We start from the raw sequence: 14,782 nt of genomic DNA, 5'->3' as shown, positions 1-14,782 counted from the left end.
TGCTTTCAACCCGTGCCAAGCTGAGTTGTGTGGGGGTGAACTTGTGATTTACCTCAGCTCTGGGAGAGATCAGCCTGTATATTGCCATCAGCATAAACAAACATCACTATTTTATAATGGTAAGTGCTATTCATACTGGAGAGACCTAACTGTGCGTAGCACTGCACAGTTTACAAAAGCAGGTTTGCGTGGATGACCTCACTGCACCCCCACGCAGTCCAGGCATCGTCATTTTCCATGTGGCAAAATTAGGCTGAAGCTTTGGGCCGTGATCTGCCCACGTCGGGAAGCTCCAGGAGGCCTTGGGACTGGCCCCTAGGTCCTCCATCCCGGGTCCAGGGTTCTTTGGGCGGGAATGAAATACAGCCTTTCGTGGACTCACATCTCAGAAGAGGCAGAACAAAGACGTAAAAGCTAATTACACGAGGGGGCACAAACTCTCCTCCCAAACGACAGAGTTCAGAGAAGGCAAATTTGGGAGCAGCTGGAAAAGGGCTGAGGTGACCGTAGCCTGGATGGGAGGTGGAGATGACTGAGGAAGGAAGCAGGGAAAGCTCGGCGTGGGGGCTTTAGAGGGGTCCCCTACCCACCCAGGAGAGCACTTGAGAGTGCAAGCATTTAACAAACACCTATCAGCTGGCACTGTGCTAACCGCTGAGGATCCAGTAGTGAACGAGACCTGCATCCAGGAAACTTACTCCAAACCAGACATGTCAGGGTTGCACGTTGGGGGGGGGGGGGGATTATCTGTTCTTTTGAAAAAGAGAGATGGTCTACTCTCCAAGTGATGCCCCAATCCATCAGGAACATGTTAAGAGCTCCAGTGTTTCAAAACTTACAACTTTCCCAAAATAGAAGTGGACTCTGTCTGCCTCTCCCTGGGCAGCAGATCAGAACGGGTCAGAGCTGCAAAGGGAGCCGGGAGCCTTAAAGTGGCTATTTCATGGCAGACTCACAGTAAAAAGAAAATGAGGGCGTGTTCAGCAGCTTACTCCCTGACATTATACTTGCCCTTCCCAAATCCAAGCTCCGTTGTGTACAGTATGCACATATAGTAAAGAAAAAATGTGATGTGGGAACACAGCGAGAGTCTGCAGAGTGCTGAAACAGCATACCTGGCAGCTGCTAAAACAAAACTTCAAAGATCTGGCTTCTTTGAAAAGCCATCAGGCAGGGCCCCACCCACTCCCCCTGCTAGCCACAGCTTCCCTGGGAGCTCGTACACGTAACCACTTGTAACCACTTCCGCGTGTTTGGCTCCGTTCCCCAGGGCTATAGCGGCTCCGTGTGCCAAGTCAGAACTGCCAGCCAAGCAGGTGGGGGGGCAGGGGGCTGGGATGGTGTAGGGAAGCAAGACCTCTACCCAATATCTAGCCATGGGCGGATCTCAGAAAATAAAATAAGGCTGGGCTCTGGGTACAAAGCCCCTTCCTTTCCATCAGCCCAGCTATGATTGGTTAGACACTAGTAATACAGAAGCCCTGGGCTTTTGAGATTCCCAAGGCATTAGAATATGCCCCTCCCAGCACCGAAAATTAGTTCAAGAACAGCATCTGTGGTAAATCTCTAGCTCCAAACAACAGAGGCTTGACATCTACAGAAGAGCCTGAGAGGATAATCAAGATTACACCTTTCTTAGAAACTCATTTCTTTGTATTTTTTTAATCCACTGACCAAGTCTGGGTCTTTATCCCATCTTCTGGGTCAGGCATCTAGTTCTGAGCTGCCAATATGGGAGGCAGGAGCCACATGTGGCTTCTGAGCATCTGAAGCGTGGCTAGCATGACTGAAGTGGAATTTCTCATTTTATTTAATTTAAATACCCACATGTGGATTGTGGTTACCATACTGGACAGCAGTGAACTAGTGACTTATTCGCCAAACACTGCTTAAGCACTTTGTACAGGCAACTGTAAGGCTATAAAGACGTGTAAGACTCTGGGTTTGCCCTCAAAAAGCTTCTAATCTAATACAGGAGGTAAGACGAATACACACACCACCATAATATTGGGCTGGCCAAAAAGCTCGTTTGGGTTTTTCTGCAAGATGGTTCTGGTAGTGCTTAGCTGTCTTTAACTTCACTCCAACAATTCTGTTAGACTGAATTGTGACAGCTGTTACATCAGTATGCATATTTCTTAAAAAAGCCTTTCTTTCCCTCCCTCCCTCCCTCCCTCCCCCCTCCCTCCCTCTCTCTTTCCTTACTTTCGAGAGGGAGAAAGAGGGAGAGAAATACCAATGTACAGGAGAAACATCAATTGGTTGCCTTTCGCACACCCGCAAGGGGAGCTGGCCCGCAACCCAGGCATGTACAGGGAATCGAACTGACAACCTTTCAGTTGGCAGGCTAGCGCTCAGTCCACTGCACCCGGAGCAGCCAGAGCTCAGCAAGGGTTTTTTTTAAACTTATCAGAGTTGGTGAATTTTTGCACAGCTATTTGAATAACGAAGATGGAAGAAAACAATGTAACATATTCAGCATATTATGCCTTATTTCAAGAAAGCTCAAACTGCATCTGAAATGCAAAAATGATTTGTGCAGTGAGTATGTGGAGAAGGTGCTGTGATGGATCGAATGGGTCAAGAGCGTTTTGCCATGTTTCGTGCTGGAGATTTCTTGCTGGACAATGCTCTCCATGGTCCCATAGACCAGCTGAAGTTGAGAGCAATCAAATCAAGACATTAAATGAGAACGATCAACATTACACCATGCAGGAGATAGCCGGCATACCCAAACTATCCAAATCAGTAAAGTTATTGGTGAACATGAAAATACAGAACAGCAGAAATGGTAAGAGCCGCAGCAGAGGTAAACAGGCACCATCAGAACTTGGAGTAGGGAGATGGTGACGAGACATCAAACATCCCCCACACAAACCACTAAGGTAGGGACGCCAGCCAGTCTATCAAATGAAGGACACTGAGGAGGGAGGAACCACTGTTAAGAACACTAAAAAGCTGAAACATCACAGAAACACACTCAACAAACACGACTTACTAGTCAACCCAGGTGAAAAGGCTGGAGCAAAAAGGTCACTACTTTACACTGGACTGTCCAAGATGATGGGTGCCCTTTAACTCAGAAGTCCCTTCTGGGGGTGGCTCTGAAGACTCCCATTTAGGTGGGGTGGGGAGAATGATGTTCACAGAGAGATTTTATGCCTTGTCCCCTTTTCCCACGCCCTGCCTCTACACCTCCTCCCATTTCCGAAATTGTGGAGAGCTACTTCCTTGTAACGCACTTTTGATTTTGGGTAACTAGAAAAAAAACTGAATAAGACCCAAAAGAGAAGCAGTAAGGACCTGGTGACTTGGGAAGGCGGTAATGTGAGCCCTAAACTCAATGGAGAAGAAATCGGGCTCCTCCCCGCCCCAGTTCACTAGGACGGGAAGAACCGAAAAGATCCATTCTCTAGGAATCGAAACCGTGCACTTAGCCAGAGCCTCTGTGAACTGTATCTTTCAGGAGCCACAGCCTCTGTGAACTGTATCTTTCAGGAACGGTGGGTGAGAAACACAAGAAAAATCCTGCTGAATTTGCGTGGGAGGTCAGGGAAGGTGGCAGGAAGGCTGAGTTGAGCCCAGCCTTGTAGGAGAAAGGGCTTTGGACATGCAGAGATGCAGTGAGTAGCAGGGTGTCCATTCACTTATTCTTTTATTTAGTATTTGTTCTTTATTTTGAAGCACCTGTTTACGAAGAAACTAGACTTTTTAGTTAATATGAACTAAAAAATTTCCCTCACAGAGCCAGCTTGGTTACCACTTGCAACTCAAAGTGTTCTGACTGGTAACATTACTTCTTATAGAAACACTCTGCTTCAGCCAGGCTGATTCCCATTCACTGCCCCCTGGAAACGCCTTAAACACCTTGTACATTACCTTTCTTTTCCCTCATCTCCTTTCCTCCACTTGTCTGTAGCCTGTCCAGAATCTAGGCCTGAATAAACTCTCCCTTAAACCCTCCCTCTGAAGAGTCTTTCCACCCATTTTTAGTACCCTTTCTACACTATGAACTCCTCTGAATCCATATGTCCCTTTTTAATAACTCACTTTGTGTTTCACATGCAAAAAAATAAGCCCACAGCACAGGGCAGTATTCTCTAGACCACCCTGCCGAACTATCAACTCTGAGCAGCAGATGGGTCCCATTCCTTTGACCCACTCAGAGATGCTCACACACCGTTGAGCACAGAGAAAATGTGCAAATACCTTTTAGCTGGTTAATATTAGGCTCTCTGCCTATCCAGGTCCCATCCATCCTTCCAGATTCAGCTTACAGTCCTTTCTTTTCCATGAGGTTTTTGCCACCTTCTCCTTTCAGAGTGATCAATTTCTCCTCTGAACTTGTGCCAATTACAGCATAATCCTCTTATTCCACAATTCTGAAGATACTGTTTCACAACACTTGCATTAGTAGGTTCAATGACTATTAACTTTCCTCCCGGAGGACAGAGACCTCGTCTACCACCTCCTTCGGAGATCAGCCCTGTGCCCTGCATTTATGGGATAGTCAGTAAATACACGTTGGCTTTGTGATGAAAACATTGTTCTAGCAACCACCAGATGAAGCCATTTCCCAGCTGGAACATTACTTATTACCAGTTTCACGTTTACTTTTGTTCAAATATTTCAATATACTAAATATTTTGGGGGAAAGTTTACAAAACTCATCTTCTTGGGACTTTCATTTCAAACGTCAGTGTTGGGTTCAAGCAGCTAGCAAGATATTTGAAAGCACAAATAATACGGGCAGATTCTTTCATTTACTCAATTTTCCTCGGTGCAACTTGGGTGCAGATGAACATGATTTGATTTCCTCCAGCCTTTAAGTGCATCCCATGTATGAGCCCCTTTATGGTTTCCTTACCTGCTGTGCCAGAAAACCTACTTTTCTCATCTAAATCCTCCTAGATTATAATCACATTACTGAGATGCACCCACATTTTATTTTCATCACAGAGAGTAAAACTTATTTCTAAGAACAAGGTCAAATGTGGTATTGATTATTGGCTTTGAAGCCAAATTAACACAAGTGTTAGCCTGATAATTCATGAAAGCCCAAACATCTCTTTACTGCCTCAGAAGCACAAAAATGGTCCAATTAGGACAACAGCTCTACTCTCACTTATCACGAACACCTGGGCCTGCCTCCCAACCGATGCAAGGTTTCCAATCTCTAAGCTCTCACATACTGCCCCTGCCCACAGCCAGCCTCATTGCACCTCCCGAAGAACACCTGGCTTGATACTTAAGAGGCCTTTTAAGTTCAGCTTCTCTTAGTTATTTTTAGGATAATTTTAATAGTTTGTAATCAAAATTTTAATCAAGGGACGTGTCACAGTAATAATAACCTAAACCTCAGTACTGTGATTAGGTACATATATGACTGCTTTCCCCTCTATGACACTGTATGACACTGTACGTGAGTGGTGGCCAGTGGTACCTAGACTAGGTACTAAGCTAAGTGGTGTAGCAATACTACAGCCCTAAGCAAGTTTAATTTTATGTTTCTTTTCTGGGAAGAAAACTAAGCATGATCAAGAAACTACACCAAAAAAAAAAAAAGAAGAAGAAAGGAGGGAGGGAGGGAGGGAGGGAGGGAGAGAGGGAGGGAGGAGGGGGGGGGGGGGGGAGGGAGGGAGGAGGGGGAGGGAGGGGAGGGAGGGGAGGGGAGGGGGGGGGAGGGGGAGGGGGGGGAGGGGAGGGGGGGGGGAGGGGAGGGGAGGGGGAGGGGAGGGGGGAGGGGAGGGGAAAGAAGCTACACCAAAACCAGATCTTTATTCCTTTTCAGATGCTACAAGGCTACTGTTTTTGTGTTATGAGAACACAGACACTTAAAATTCTTTTTCTTTTAGCCTTTTAAATCTTGGGAGGTTTTTTTTTTTTAAGCATTGGTTCCTTACTTGCACTTGGTCAGTAATATGCTAAGAGTCTTTTAGCAGAAAGATGGGCAGAAGGGTAGAATGGGATCTTTTACCAAAGGTTCAGAGAAGCCCGCTGGTCTTCCTTCTAAATTTGTTGAGTCAACATTAAGTAAGCTTTAAAAATGAATCATCAATGTTTCTCTAAAGGAGTCAGAAAGAAAGATACAGTGTTTCTTCACCACTGAGTCTTTCCAAACTCTTTCAGGGCTGGTAAAGAGAGTTAACTTGGAAATACAAAGGACAGAAAAACCATGTGAGAATTAACCTGAATTATGAATTAACATATAATTCCCTAATTCTAGAGAAGGAATCTCATTCAGCTTAGTACACTGATTTTTGTCATTCAGGCCTCTTAAAACCAAAATAATTATCAACTGTAGACATATAAAATTACAAAGTGAACAGTTAACTAAGATAGGATCTTGCCTCTGACATTGATTTTAAAGCAGGGGTGTCAAACTCATTCCCACCTGCAGCCACATCAGCCTTGAGGTCACCTTCAAAGGGCCGAATATAATTTTAGGACTGTATAATTGTAACTACTCCTTAACTAGGGGCAAGGAGCTCAGCGCTGCCATGGTTTGGTAACAAGGTGCTGGGCTGGATAAAACGAGGTTCCTTGTGTTTGCCACCTGTGCTCTAATGTGTGCATGTGTGTGTGTGTTAATCCTAAGAAAACGTAAGGTGGTTTACCTTTAATACTTTAGGGAGCGGGGAGGAGGCAAACTGAGATGGGAAATGCTACACTGGCACACCGCAAAGCAAGCTGCATTTTATTCTGGCTTGCAAATAGGGAAAGATCCCTCCGCTGCTTTACTCCTGATCCTAGACCCACACACTCCCCAACTTACTTTGCCTAGGCCCTGTTATGAGGTCCAGCCAGCTATCTCCAACACATTTCCTAAGTTTACCAACATCCCTTCAATAGGCAGAAGCCCGATGACTCTGGCCTTGGCACAGCGCCCATGGCATTCAGCTCTCTCCGTGAGTGAGGACCTGTAGAATCTGTCACAGAGCTTGAACTGACACAGAGCATAAGCCCTGAAAAGTTATGTGTCTGGCTGAGTGGGAAAAGCAGAGAAACTTCAGGTATAAGAACAGGCCTTTATCACCCATGTGCCAGAGAAACTTTTTACTCGAGGGGGAGGAATAGGACTCAGGAGAAGAAGGTTAGGGAAGCTTTATCTTATGGGAAAAAAGAAAGAAGAATAAAGAGTGAAATATTACTTCTACAGAACTGTGAACATGAGTTTTTGTTGTTTTTTTTACCCCCCCCCCCCACCAAGTGGTTTCTTTTGTGATTGTGCTCTTTGGCTAGAGAGTGTTGTTTATGTAACAGGATAAAGTACAAAAGTGTAAGCTCCAAACTCCTCCAGAGAAAAGCTCTCCCAAAGCTCGACCCCCAGGATAGATGGAAAATATGAGTGTTTACTGGCTGGAACATCAAGCTACAATGGAAATTTCAACATTCAGAAGAAGATAGCAGAAAGAATGGGCCTGTCGGGTACAAAGAAGTTACCCTTGAACAAAGAGGTCAGCAGAAAAGGAAGGGTCTCCCTCGGCCCCGCTCACATGCCCCCCCCTCCACGGCTGCGAAGGCCACGCCTCCGCAATCGGCTCGGGAGTGCGCTGCCTGGGAGCGATCGCCAGCTTCCCCTGAACTAGAACACTAAAATGGGGTGGCCGTGCCACATCCCAGGCAAGTCCAATTTCAAGTTTCTTTTGTTTTCTGGAAAGAAAACTATTATCAGGAACCTGTACCAAAACCAGGCACTATACTGCCTACTTTCACATACACAACTCAATTAAATCTTAGAACTACTTAATGAGGTAGGCACTATTACCTGCATTTTAAGCAGATGGGGAAATTATGGCTCAGAGAAGCTAAATAATTTGCCCAGGGTCACGTACTCAGTAAAACAAACGCAGATCGGTCAGAAAAGTCCCTTTTCTTCTCACTGCACCATGGCATCTTCCTAAAAGGGGGCTGATGGCCCCCTTTCCTATAAAGTTAATGAACTTTTAAATAAATAGACGCATTTGAAGGACTAGGTCCTAAACAATTCCCTTAAACAGAGGCAGAGGATGGCAAAAGAAAAAAATCTTACCATTTTGATCACTGAGTAAGTTCTGCTGAACTCTGGGACTTTCTTAAAACCTTACATACACCTCTCTCCTCTCCTTTTTATTGTGGTATAAAAAAGAGCATAACTTTAAATTTATCATCTTAACCATTTTATTGTTACTACTCTTATCCAACTGTCCATTTTTTAGGTATACTTGTGTGGTATTAAGTATATTCATGCTGATGTGCAACAGAGTTCTAGAACTTTTTTACAGTGCAAAACTCTGTAGCCACTCAACTCCAAGTCCTCTGCTCTCTCCCCCATGCCCTTGGCAGCCCCTTCTACTCTCGGTCCCTATGACTTCGGGTGCTTCGGACACTTCATCTGAGGGACCACACAGCAGCTGTCCTGTGTGGCTGGCTTATTGCACTGCACAGCCTGTCTCTGAGGCCCACTGTGTTGCAGCACGTGACGGGGTAAGTCCCTGCATCTTCTCCTGAACACTCTTCGTGATGCTCTTCCTTCTCACTGTCTGCACTGGACACTGTGACTCTTCAGTGTAAGGCTCCCGGCACCGACTGCCCCACCTGCACGTGGCTCCTCCTCCCCACCCGCGATCAAACACCATGACTGTCTTTCGGACCCTGCCCAGCGCCCAGCACTGGCAGGAAACATGGAGGTGCATCCTGGACAGTGGCCTGGGAGAGCAGGAACTCCTGTGTTTTACTTACCATTACTTCCCAGGGTCTAATGCCTGACACATGGACAGTGAAGAGAACATATTTTTTAAAGAAAATAACAAACTCCGTCTTTCTGAGGAATGATTGAGAATGAAAAGGTGGGAAGTCAGAGGTGTGAATCTCCAGGAGCATTTGTAAGAAATCATCTAAAGGAAGGCAGAAAAGAACTACTTAAACTAGACTCAGAATCTCTGAAAAACTTCTTCCTAAAAATTATGTGAAGAAGGGTACCAAACTCTTTACTGTTACTGAGGAGCTAGAGGGCAGCTTTGGTGCTTCACTGGGCTCCCTGCCCCCACACAGAATTCAGAGTTCAGAGGTACAGCTGTCCTCTAGAGCAGGGTCAGCCAGCCGAGCAGCCCTTGCCTGTGACACCTTGCCCTGTCACAGCAAACTCACGGATGCCCCTTTAACCTCCCCCACCTTTCATATCGAGGAACAGACAAATCCTCAGGTTGCGTGTGTGAAAAAGCCAGAGATGGATAAAAATAATTCAATGACAAATGCTGGAAAAACATACACAGGGGCAGAAGCCAGACATTAGTGGGATTCCCTGACAGCCCGATCTACAAGGAAGGGCTGGACTGGAAAAAAACGGGACCTCAGGTTCCTGCCAAGCCGTCTGAGGCCCTGTCCTTCCCAAATCATTCCAAGCAGCAGCCAAGACTTTACAGTAACCCTCTAGGTCTCACAAAGAAGATGCACTGTGAACCCACAGAGCGCTCCTCCCCTAGAAAGTGCTCCTCCCTGACGTGGGTCAGCTCTGTGTGAGACTGGAGGTAATGAGAAGGTGCTGCTGCAATCAATTCTCAGCTCCTAACAACTCTCCGTGTGCCCAGAAGATAGACCAGTAAAGAGCAGCTCGAAAAAAATCCTACCCCATCTCATTGGCTAAATAAAAGCTTGTTAAATATCCAGGTATCAGCATGTGAAAACCAACCAAATACGATCCCTTTAAGAAAAAAAGAGGCCATGAACACTCATACCTGCATCCTGGAGGCCCTATTGTATAATGGGAAATTGGCCTCAATCGGAGGTACACCTCAGGCTTCTAAACATGTGACTGCATTGGCCCTGACTACTCCGTCTCTTCTGGAGAATGGCCTGCAATTAATCTCGCTTATTACCTCTGAAAAGTAACAACAGAGGGATGGCTGGCCAAGTCCAACTCTAGAGTGTCTAGGGAACTGCAAGCTACATGGCCAGGCCTCAGACTGTCTGGGCAAGTCGTGGGCTCTTTGCCTTCCTCTCCCACAACAAAGCTCGAACAGGGACTCCAGACAGACCAAAGGAACCGAGGGATTTGAGGAGCTGGGCTGAGCTCACACTGACCCAATGGGAGACGACAGCCCTGAGGCTACATTTGGGATGGTTTCAAAAAGCGGGGGAAGAACAAGGTTGTCTGGTGAAAACTTGTGTGATCCATAAAATTGAGAACAATAGCAACACCACGGGGAAATGAAAAATAACACTATTTGCAGAGTTCTCGTGAGTCACCAGTTTTCATTCCTGTGGCTACCAAGTCGCTGAATCCTAATGAAAAGTATGGCCAGCAATGGATTCTCTTTCCATCTTGTTACTGTTTGCAGGACAGCCCCAGTCGAGTGAATAATCAGAGCTGATCTACACTGGAATCCTCTGTTGCTGCTGCAGAAGAACAAGTAAGAGCACCTCTTGTTTTCTTAGCACCCACTTCTAGGGAGATCAAAGTGCTTTAAGGGCAATCTGAAAGCTCTCAAAACAGGCCAGTTTATATGTGAGTATGCTTACCTAATAAAAACATTCAATGAATAGTTTGGGGTCACTGAGTGTCAAAAACCAGTAATAGAACTCACATCTCTAAACTACTAATCCCACATTCACTAAACTTGGTCACTTAAGAGTGACTACACTTACTGCTAAGGAAGGAATAACACGAGAGTAAGTAAATATCCTCAGAACGGCGACGTACCTAGTAAGAGCAGACACTGGGGCACGGCACAGTGTAAAACACCCGCTGCAGCCCACATCAGAGCCAGATCTGGAAGGACCTCTGAGAGAGCTTTTAGGGCTGCTTTAGGGTGGGCACCTCTGGGCATTCCATCCTGAACTAGAACTTCCAAAAGGAGCCTCCAGGCTGTCCTGACAATCAGGGCTTCCCTGGGAGCAGAGGAAGATTCCCAGAGCCACCCTGCACTGGAATGGGAGCTAAAGATGGGCCTGTAAGCTTGAGGAATAGGTGAGGAGAGGACTGTTGTAGGTACAGTTGACACCAAATGGAAGAGACCAGGGGACTCCACAGGGGCTGCTTTCTGGCGCCAGTGGCTCTGAAGTTGGTTGTCCTACATGTCATTCCACCACAGCTCATGGGCCGGGCTGGCTGGGAGAAGGTCCCTTACAGTGCTGGTCCCTGACTCCTGCCTGGCTCTGACCCTGACCCTGACCGGTCCCTTCATCTTCATGTGTCTCAGCACTACAGGTGCTACACCAAGAGCAGGCTGTTTAAAAAAAACCCTCATTCCATCTCTGACAGATGCTAAAACCCTACTCCAAAATGTGTAGTCTGACATTTTGTTTAAAGTACGGAAAATGGCTGTAGCCTTGTCACACAGATAATATATCTAAGATTGCAGGGAGAATGCTTTCCATAGAAACAAGTCTCTGAATGTACAAAGAAAATGGAGTATTTGGAAATATCTCACATGGAAAATAAAGCTCTATGGCATAAACAGAATTTCTTCTTTATGACTTAGGTTTTAGGAATGTGTTTACTATAGATTGTAAATCACCAGATGACAGACTTCTCTTGCGAAGAGAACTGTGTGGAAGGATGTCCTGTTTTGAAAAGCCCTGCCTCTCAGTCTTCGATTCTTTGTCATTTTAATAGAGATGACTCTTCACTCTAGACCACAGTGGTCACTGGTGTGAAATACACGGCACCAGAGCACGATGCAGTGTGTTTATGTTTATGCTGTTTCCTGGACAGAGCCTTTGTTTCCCAAACTAGTTCCTTAGGAAATAGTCTACCACCAACATTTTAATGACAGTTAGGTACTTCCTCCATGCCCAAGTCTTTGGTCACCTCCTTGGGGCAAGGCAGCATTCAAGGGGAGGCTGGCTGACAGAGGCTGCAAGCACTGACAAGGCGGCGGAGACTCAGGGGACACCTGTGGCCGCGCTTCTTTATCTGGAGGAACAACGTCTCAGCTAATCAGAATGCTTCACTGTATTAGTCACGTTCCTCCCCAGCTCCTCTGACTCATGGACAGATGCAATCAGGCCCATATTAATAGCCACTGAAGCGAGATATACTGGGAATCCATTTCTTACATTCTTTTAGACAGAGAGACTTCAAATGTGGACTGAGACTAGAATTCAATACAGTGTTTTCTTTTTTAATTAAGAAGTTGCTTCATGACCAGAATCTATCCAGATTTTATTCTCTGCCACTTCTCAACAACATAAAGGAAATTTCCTTCCTATTTCCCAAATGAACATTGTCTAGGGAGGCTGTTTAAGTACATAACCTGGATGAAAACGTGAGAAAAGTACGTTCTTCACAAGAAGAGTCCAAAGTTACTGAAACACAATGTAGTACACGGTATAAAAAAGAATAAGGAGATGTGGAGAGAACGGTGAACGTCGATGCATGAATGCGGTGACCGCAGGCAGGTGTTGGACATACAGTACAAACCCTCACTCTCATTTGGAAGTGAATTTACTGAACTGCATCAGCTATTTCCTTTTCATGTGATCTGTCTGCAAACTGTCTTACAAGTGACATGAGGCCCATTCACGTGCCACAGAACTGGGACAGGTGGGGAAATGCACCTGTCTTGCCAGGGTCTGTGCAGGGAGCTCCAGGTGAAAATGGCTTACTCGGGCCCCTGGCCACCCCTGTGTGACCCTAATGTTACTAGTTCCGTGGTCCTTCACGTACCTGCTTCCAGGAGGGGTGGAGTGGCTCTCAGGGGCTTGGGGGTCTGCCGGCATTGACCACACCGGGCCACCAGGACTGAGGACAGGCCGCAGGGTTGGGGGAGTTGAAGCGCTGCTTCTGTTTATGATGCCACTTGCCAAATTCAGGTTTGCTACCTAGGAGTGAAGTGAGGGAAGCAACCCGATTACACAGAGTATTAGAAAAGTACCATCAAAAACACATGGGGAAAATCAAGTCGAGTCCAGGAGAAGCTGACTCATTGAAGCCGAGGCTGTGGCTGTGACGAAGGCTCCCGTTCCAGGAGCAGAAGTCAGAGTGGCTCCTGTCAGTGTAACAACATTCATTTTGCTCCTATTATGTGCAAAGCACTATACTGTCCTTGAAATACAAAGGTGAGTAACAAAAACAGCCAGTAGGCTGGGTTCTAGGAAACTAGGCAAACTACTTAGCCTGTCTGGCTCTCATTTCCTCATTTGAAAATTCTAAATGCTAAATAAGTTTGGGTCATACATAATAATATACAAAGAACTCATCAATTTAGAAAAAAGGATGCACAGTCACTAGAAAAATGGCATTGACTTCAGTAAACAATTTATGAAGGACTATTATTTGCCAATTAAATATTTAAAACTAGTCATTTCCCTTGGCAATCAGAAAGTGCAAATTATAACATAGATCATGTGTTATAATATACCATAATCAGAAACACAGTATCTAGTAATGGCAAGGGGTGATATTAGATATGTACTTATACTATTTATGTGACTATAAATTGCTAGAATCTTTCTAAAATGCATAGGGCAATATATTATCAAAAGTATATTGAAACATTTGTGTACTTTACTTTGATGCTACAATCTATCTTCTAGGAACTATGCTAAAAAACAACTGCATATAATCAGTGACAGTGACTGTTACAATTACAGCTGCCATTTAATGAAACTTACAATGTGCGAGCTCTGTATAAGTGAGTACCTTACATGTGTCTCATTTCAGTGGCAGTAATTCTGTTGGCGAGTACTATTATGATCTCCATCTTACAAGGAGGGAAACTGAGGCCTAGCTAAAACGGCAGGCCCGGGGTCTGAACCATGGTCTTTGGGACTCCATCCAAGGCCCATACTCTTACACACTGCACTATACTGAGGATAGACCTTGAAAACAAGCATTGGTTTTAGTATTAAAAAAGGAGATCTAAACAGCTAATCGTATTGTTAAATAAATTTTGCCCTAGCTATGTCAGGAAATAATCTGTATTCATTCGAATTTTCTGAAAAACACTTAATAACATAGGCACATGCTGATTTGTTTTAAAAAGTCGTGATATGAAACTGTAGAGGGAGCAGACCGAAATTTCCTTCACACACACACCCACAGGTACATACTCCTAAGGGACCAGACAGGAAAGTCCAAACGGAAGTGGCATCTGTTTCTACATGGCAGCTTACTTTCTTCCTTTCTCTACCTTATTCTCCGAGTCTCCTAAACTGGGCATGTAATTTCTTTCATAGACCAAAGAAAACTTTAAGTCATCATAAGAAATACTGATGTGAGGTGATAAGCGGAAAACCTGGATGGTCAGAGCGAAAGTAGAAAAGCAAGGCCAGCTGAAGAAGCATTTCAAATAAGAGGCACAGGGGACACGGAAGGGGGGACGCAAAGCCGAATGCAGGGGTTTGAGCATGGCGCACTAGAACAGTGACGTAAGATGTGAGTTCCAGAAAACGTGTTCTTCCATGAGATGTCCTCAGAACCTAAAAATGTGAAACTCCTGAAAGAAAAGGTCATTTTTAGTAACAGTACAATGCTTAACTCCCAGTTACAGAATTCATTAAATACAAAATATCCTGGCACTCTGTCTTCACACCAAAGGACCCAAATATTTTTACTGGGAACAAAGCTGTTCTCCATCGGTCAGGAGTGATTTCTGATGTCTGCAGAGACCAAGGTACAGGATGCTCGGGCTGCACCCCCCACTGTGGACTCACCTTCAAAAGAAGCCTCAGGAGCCAACCTTGGCTTATCAATGTGATCCACACTGATAAGAGACACACACTAACTGAAGGACAGGGAGGACGCAGTGGCGGGTCATGGCAGTATTCAGTGGCATCTGGTGCCTTTGAAGAGCCTTGC

General features: G+C 45.3%; 1 protein-coding gene across 7 annotated transcripts in view; it reads right to left on the bottom strand.

Annotated features, from left to right (window-relative positions):
* The window catches only part of TTLL5 (tubulin tyrosine ligase like 5), a 259,197-nt gene that overhangs the window by 120,665 nt on the left and 123,750 nt on the right, over positions 1 to 14,782 (bottom strand). For all 7 annotated transcript variants that reach the window (XM_037145212.2, XM_037145214.2, XM_037145215.2 and 4 more), the window contains one exon: positions 12,650 to 12,804. In XM_037145212.2, coding sequence (XP_037001107.2) covers positions 12,650 to 12,804 — 155 coding nt within the window. The remainder of the gene's footprint in view (positions 1 to 12,649; positions 12,805 to 14,782) is intronic.

Source organism: Artibeus jamaicensis, unplaced genomic scaffold (assembly GCF_021234435.1).
Source record: "Artibeus jamaicensis isolate MK-2021 breed Jamaican fruit bat unplaced genomic scaffold, CSHL_Jam_final contig_851, whole genome shotgun sequence".
NCBI lineage: Eukaryota > Metazoa > Chordata > Mammalia > Chiroptera > Phyllostomidae > Artibeus > Artibeus jamaicensis.
The sequence above is the reverse complement of the archived record's forward strand: the minus strand, read 5'-3'. Positions and strand labels throughout refer to the sequence as shown.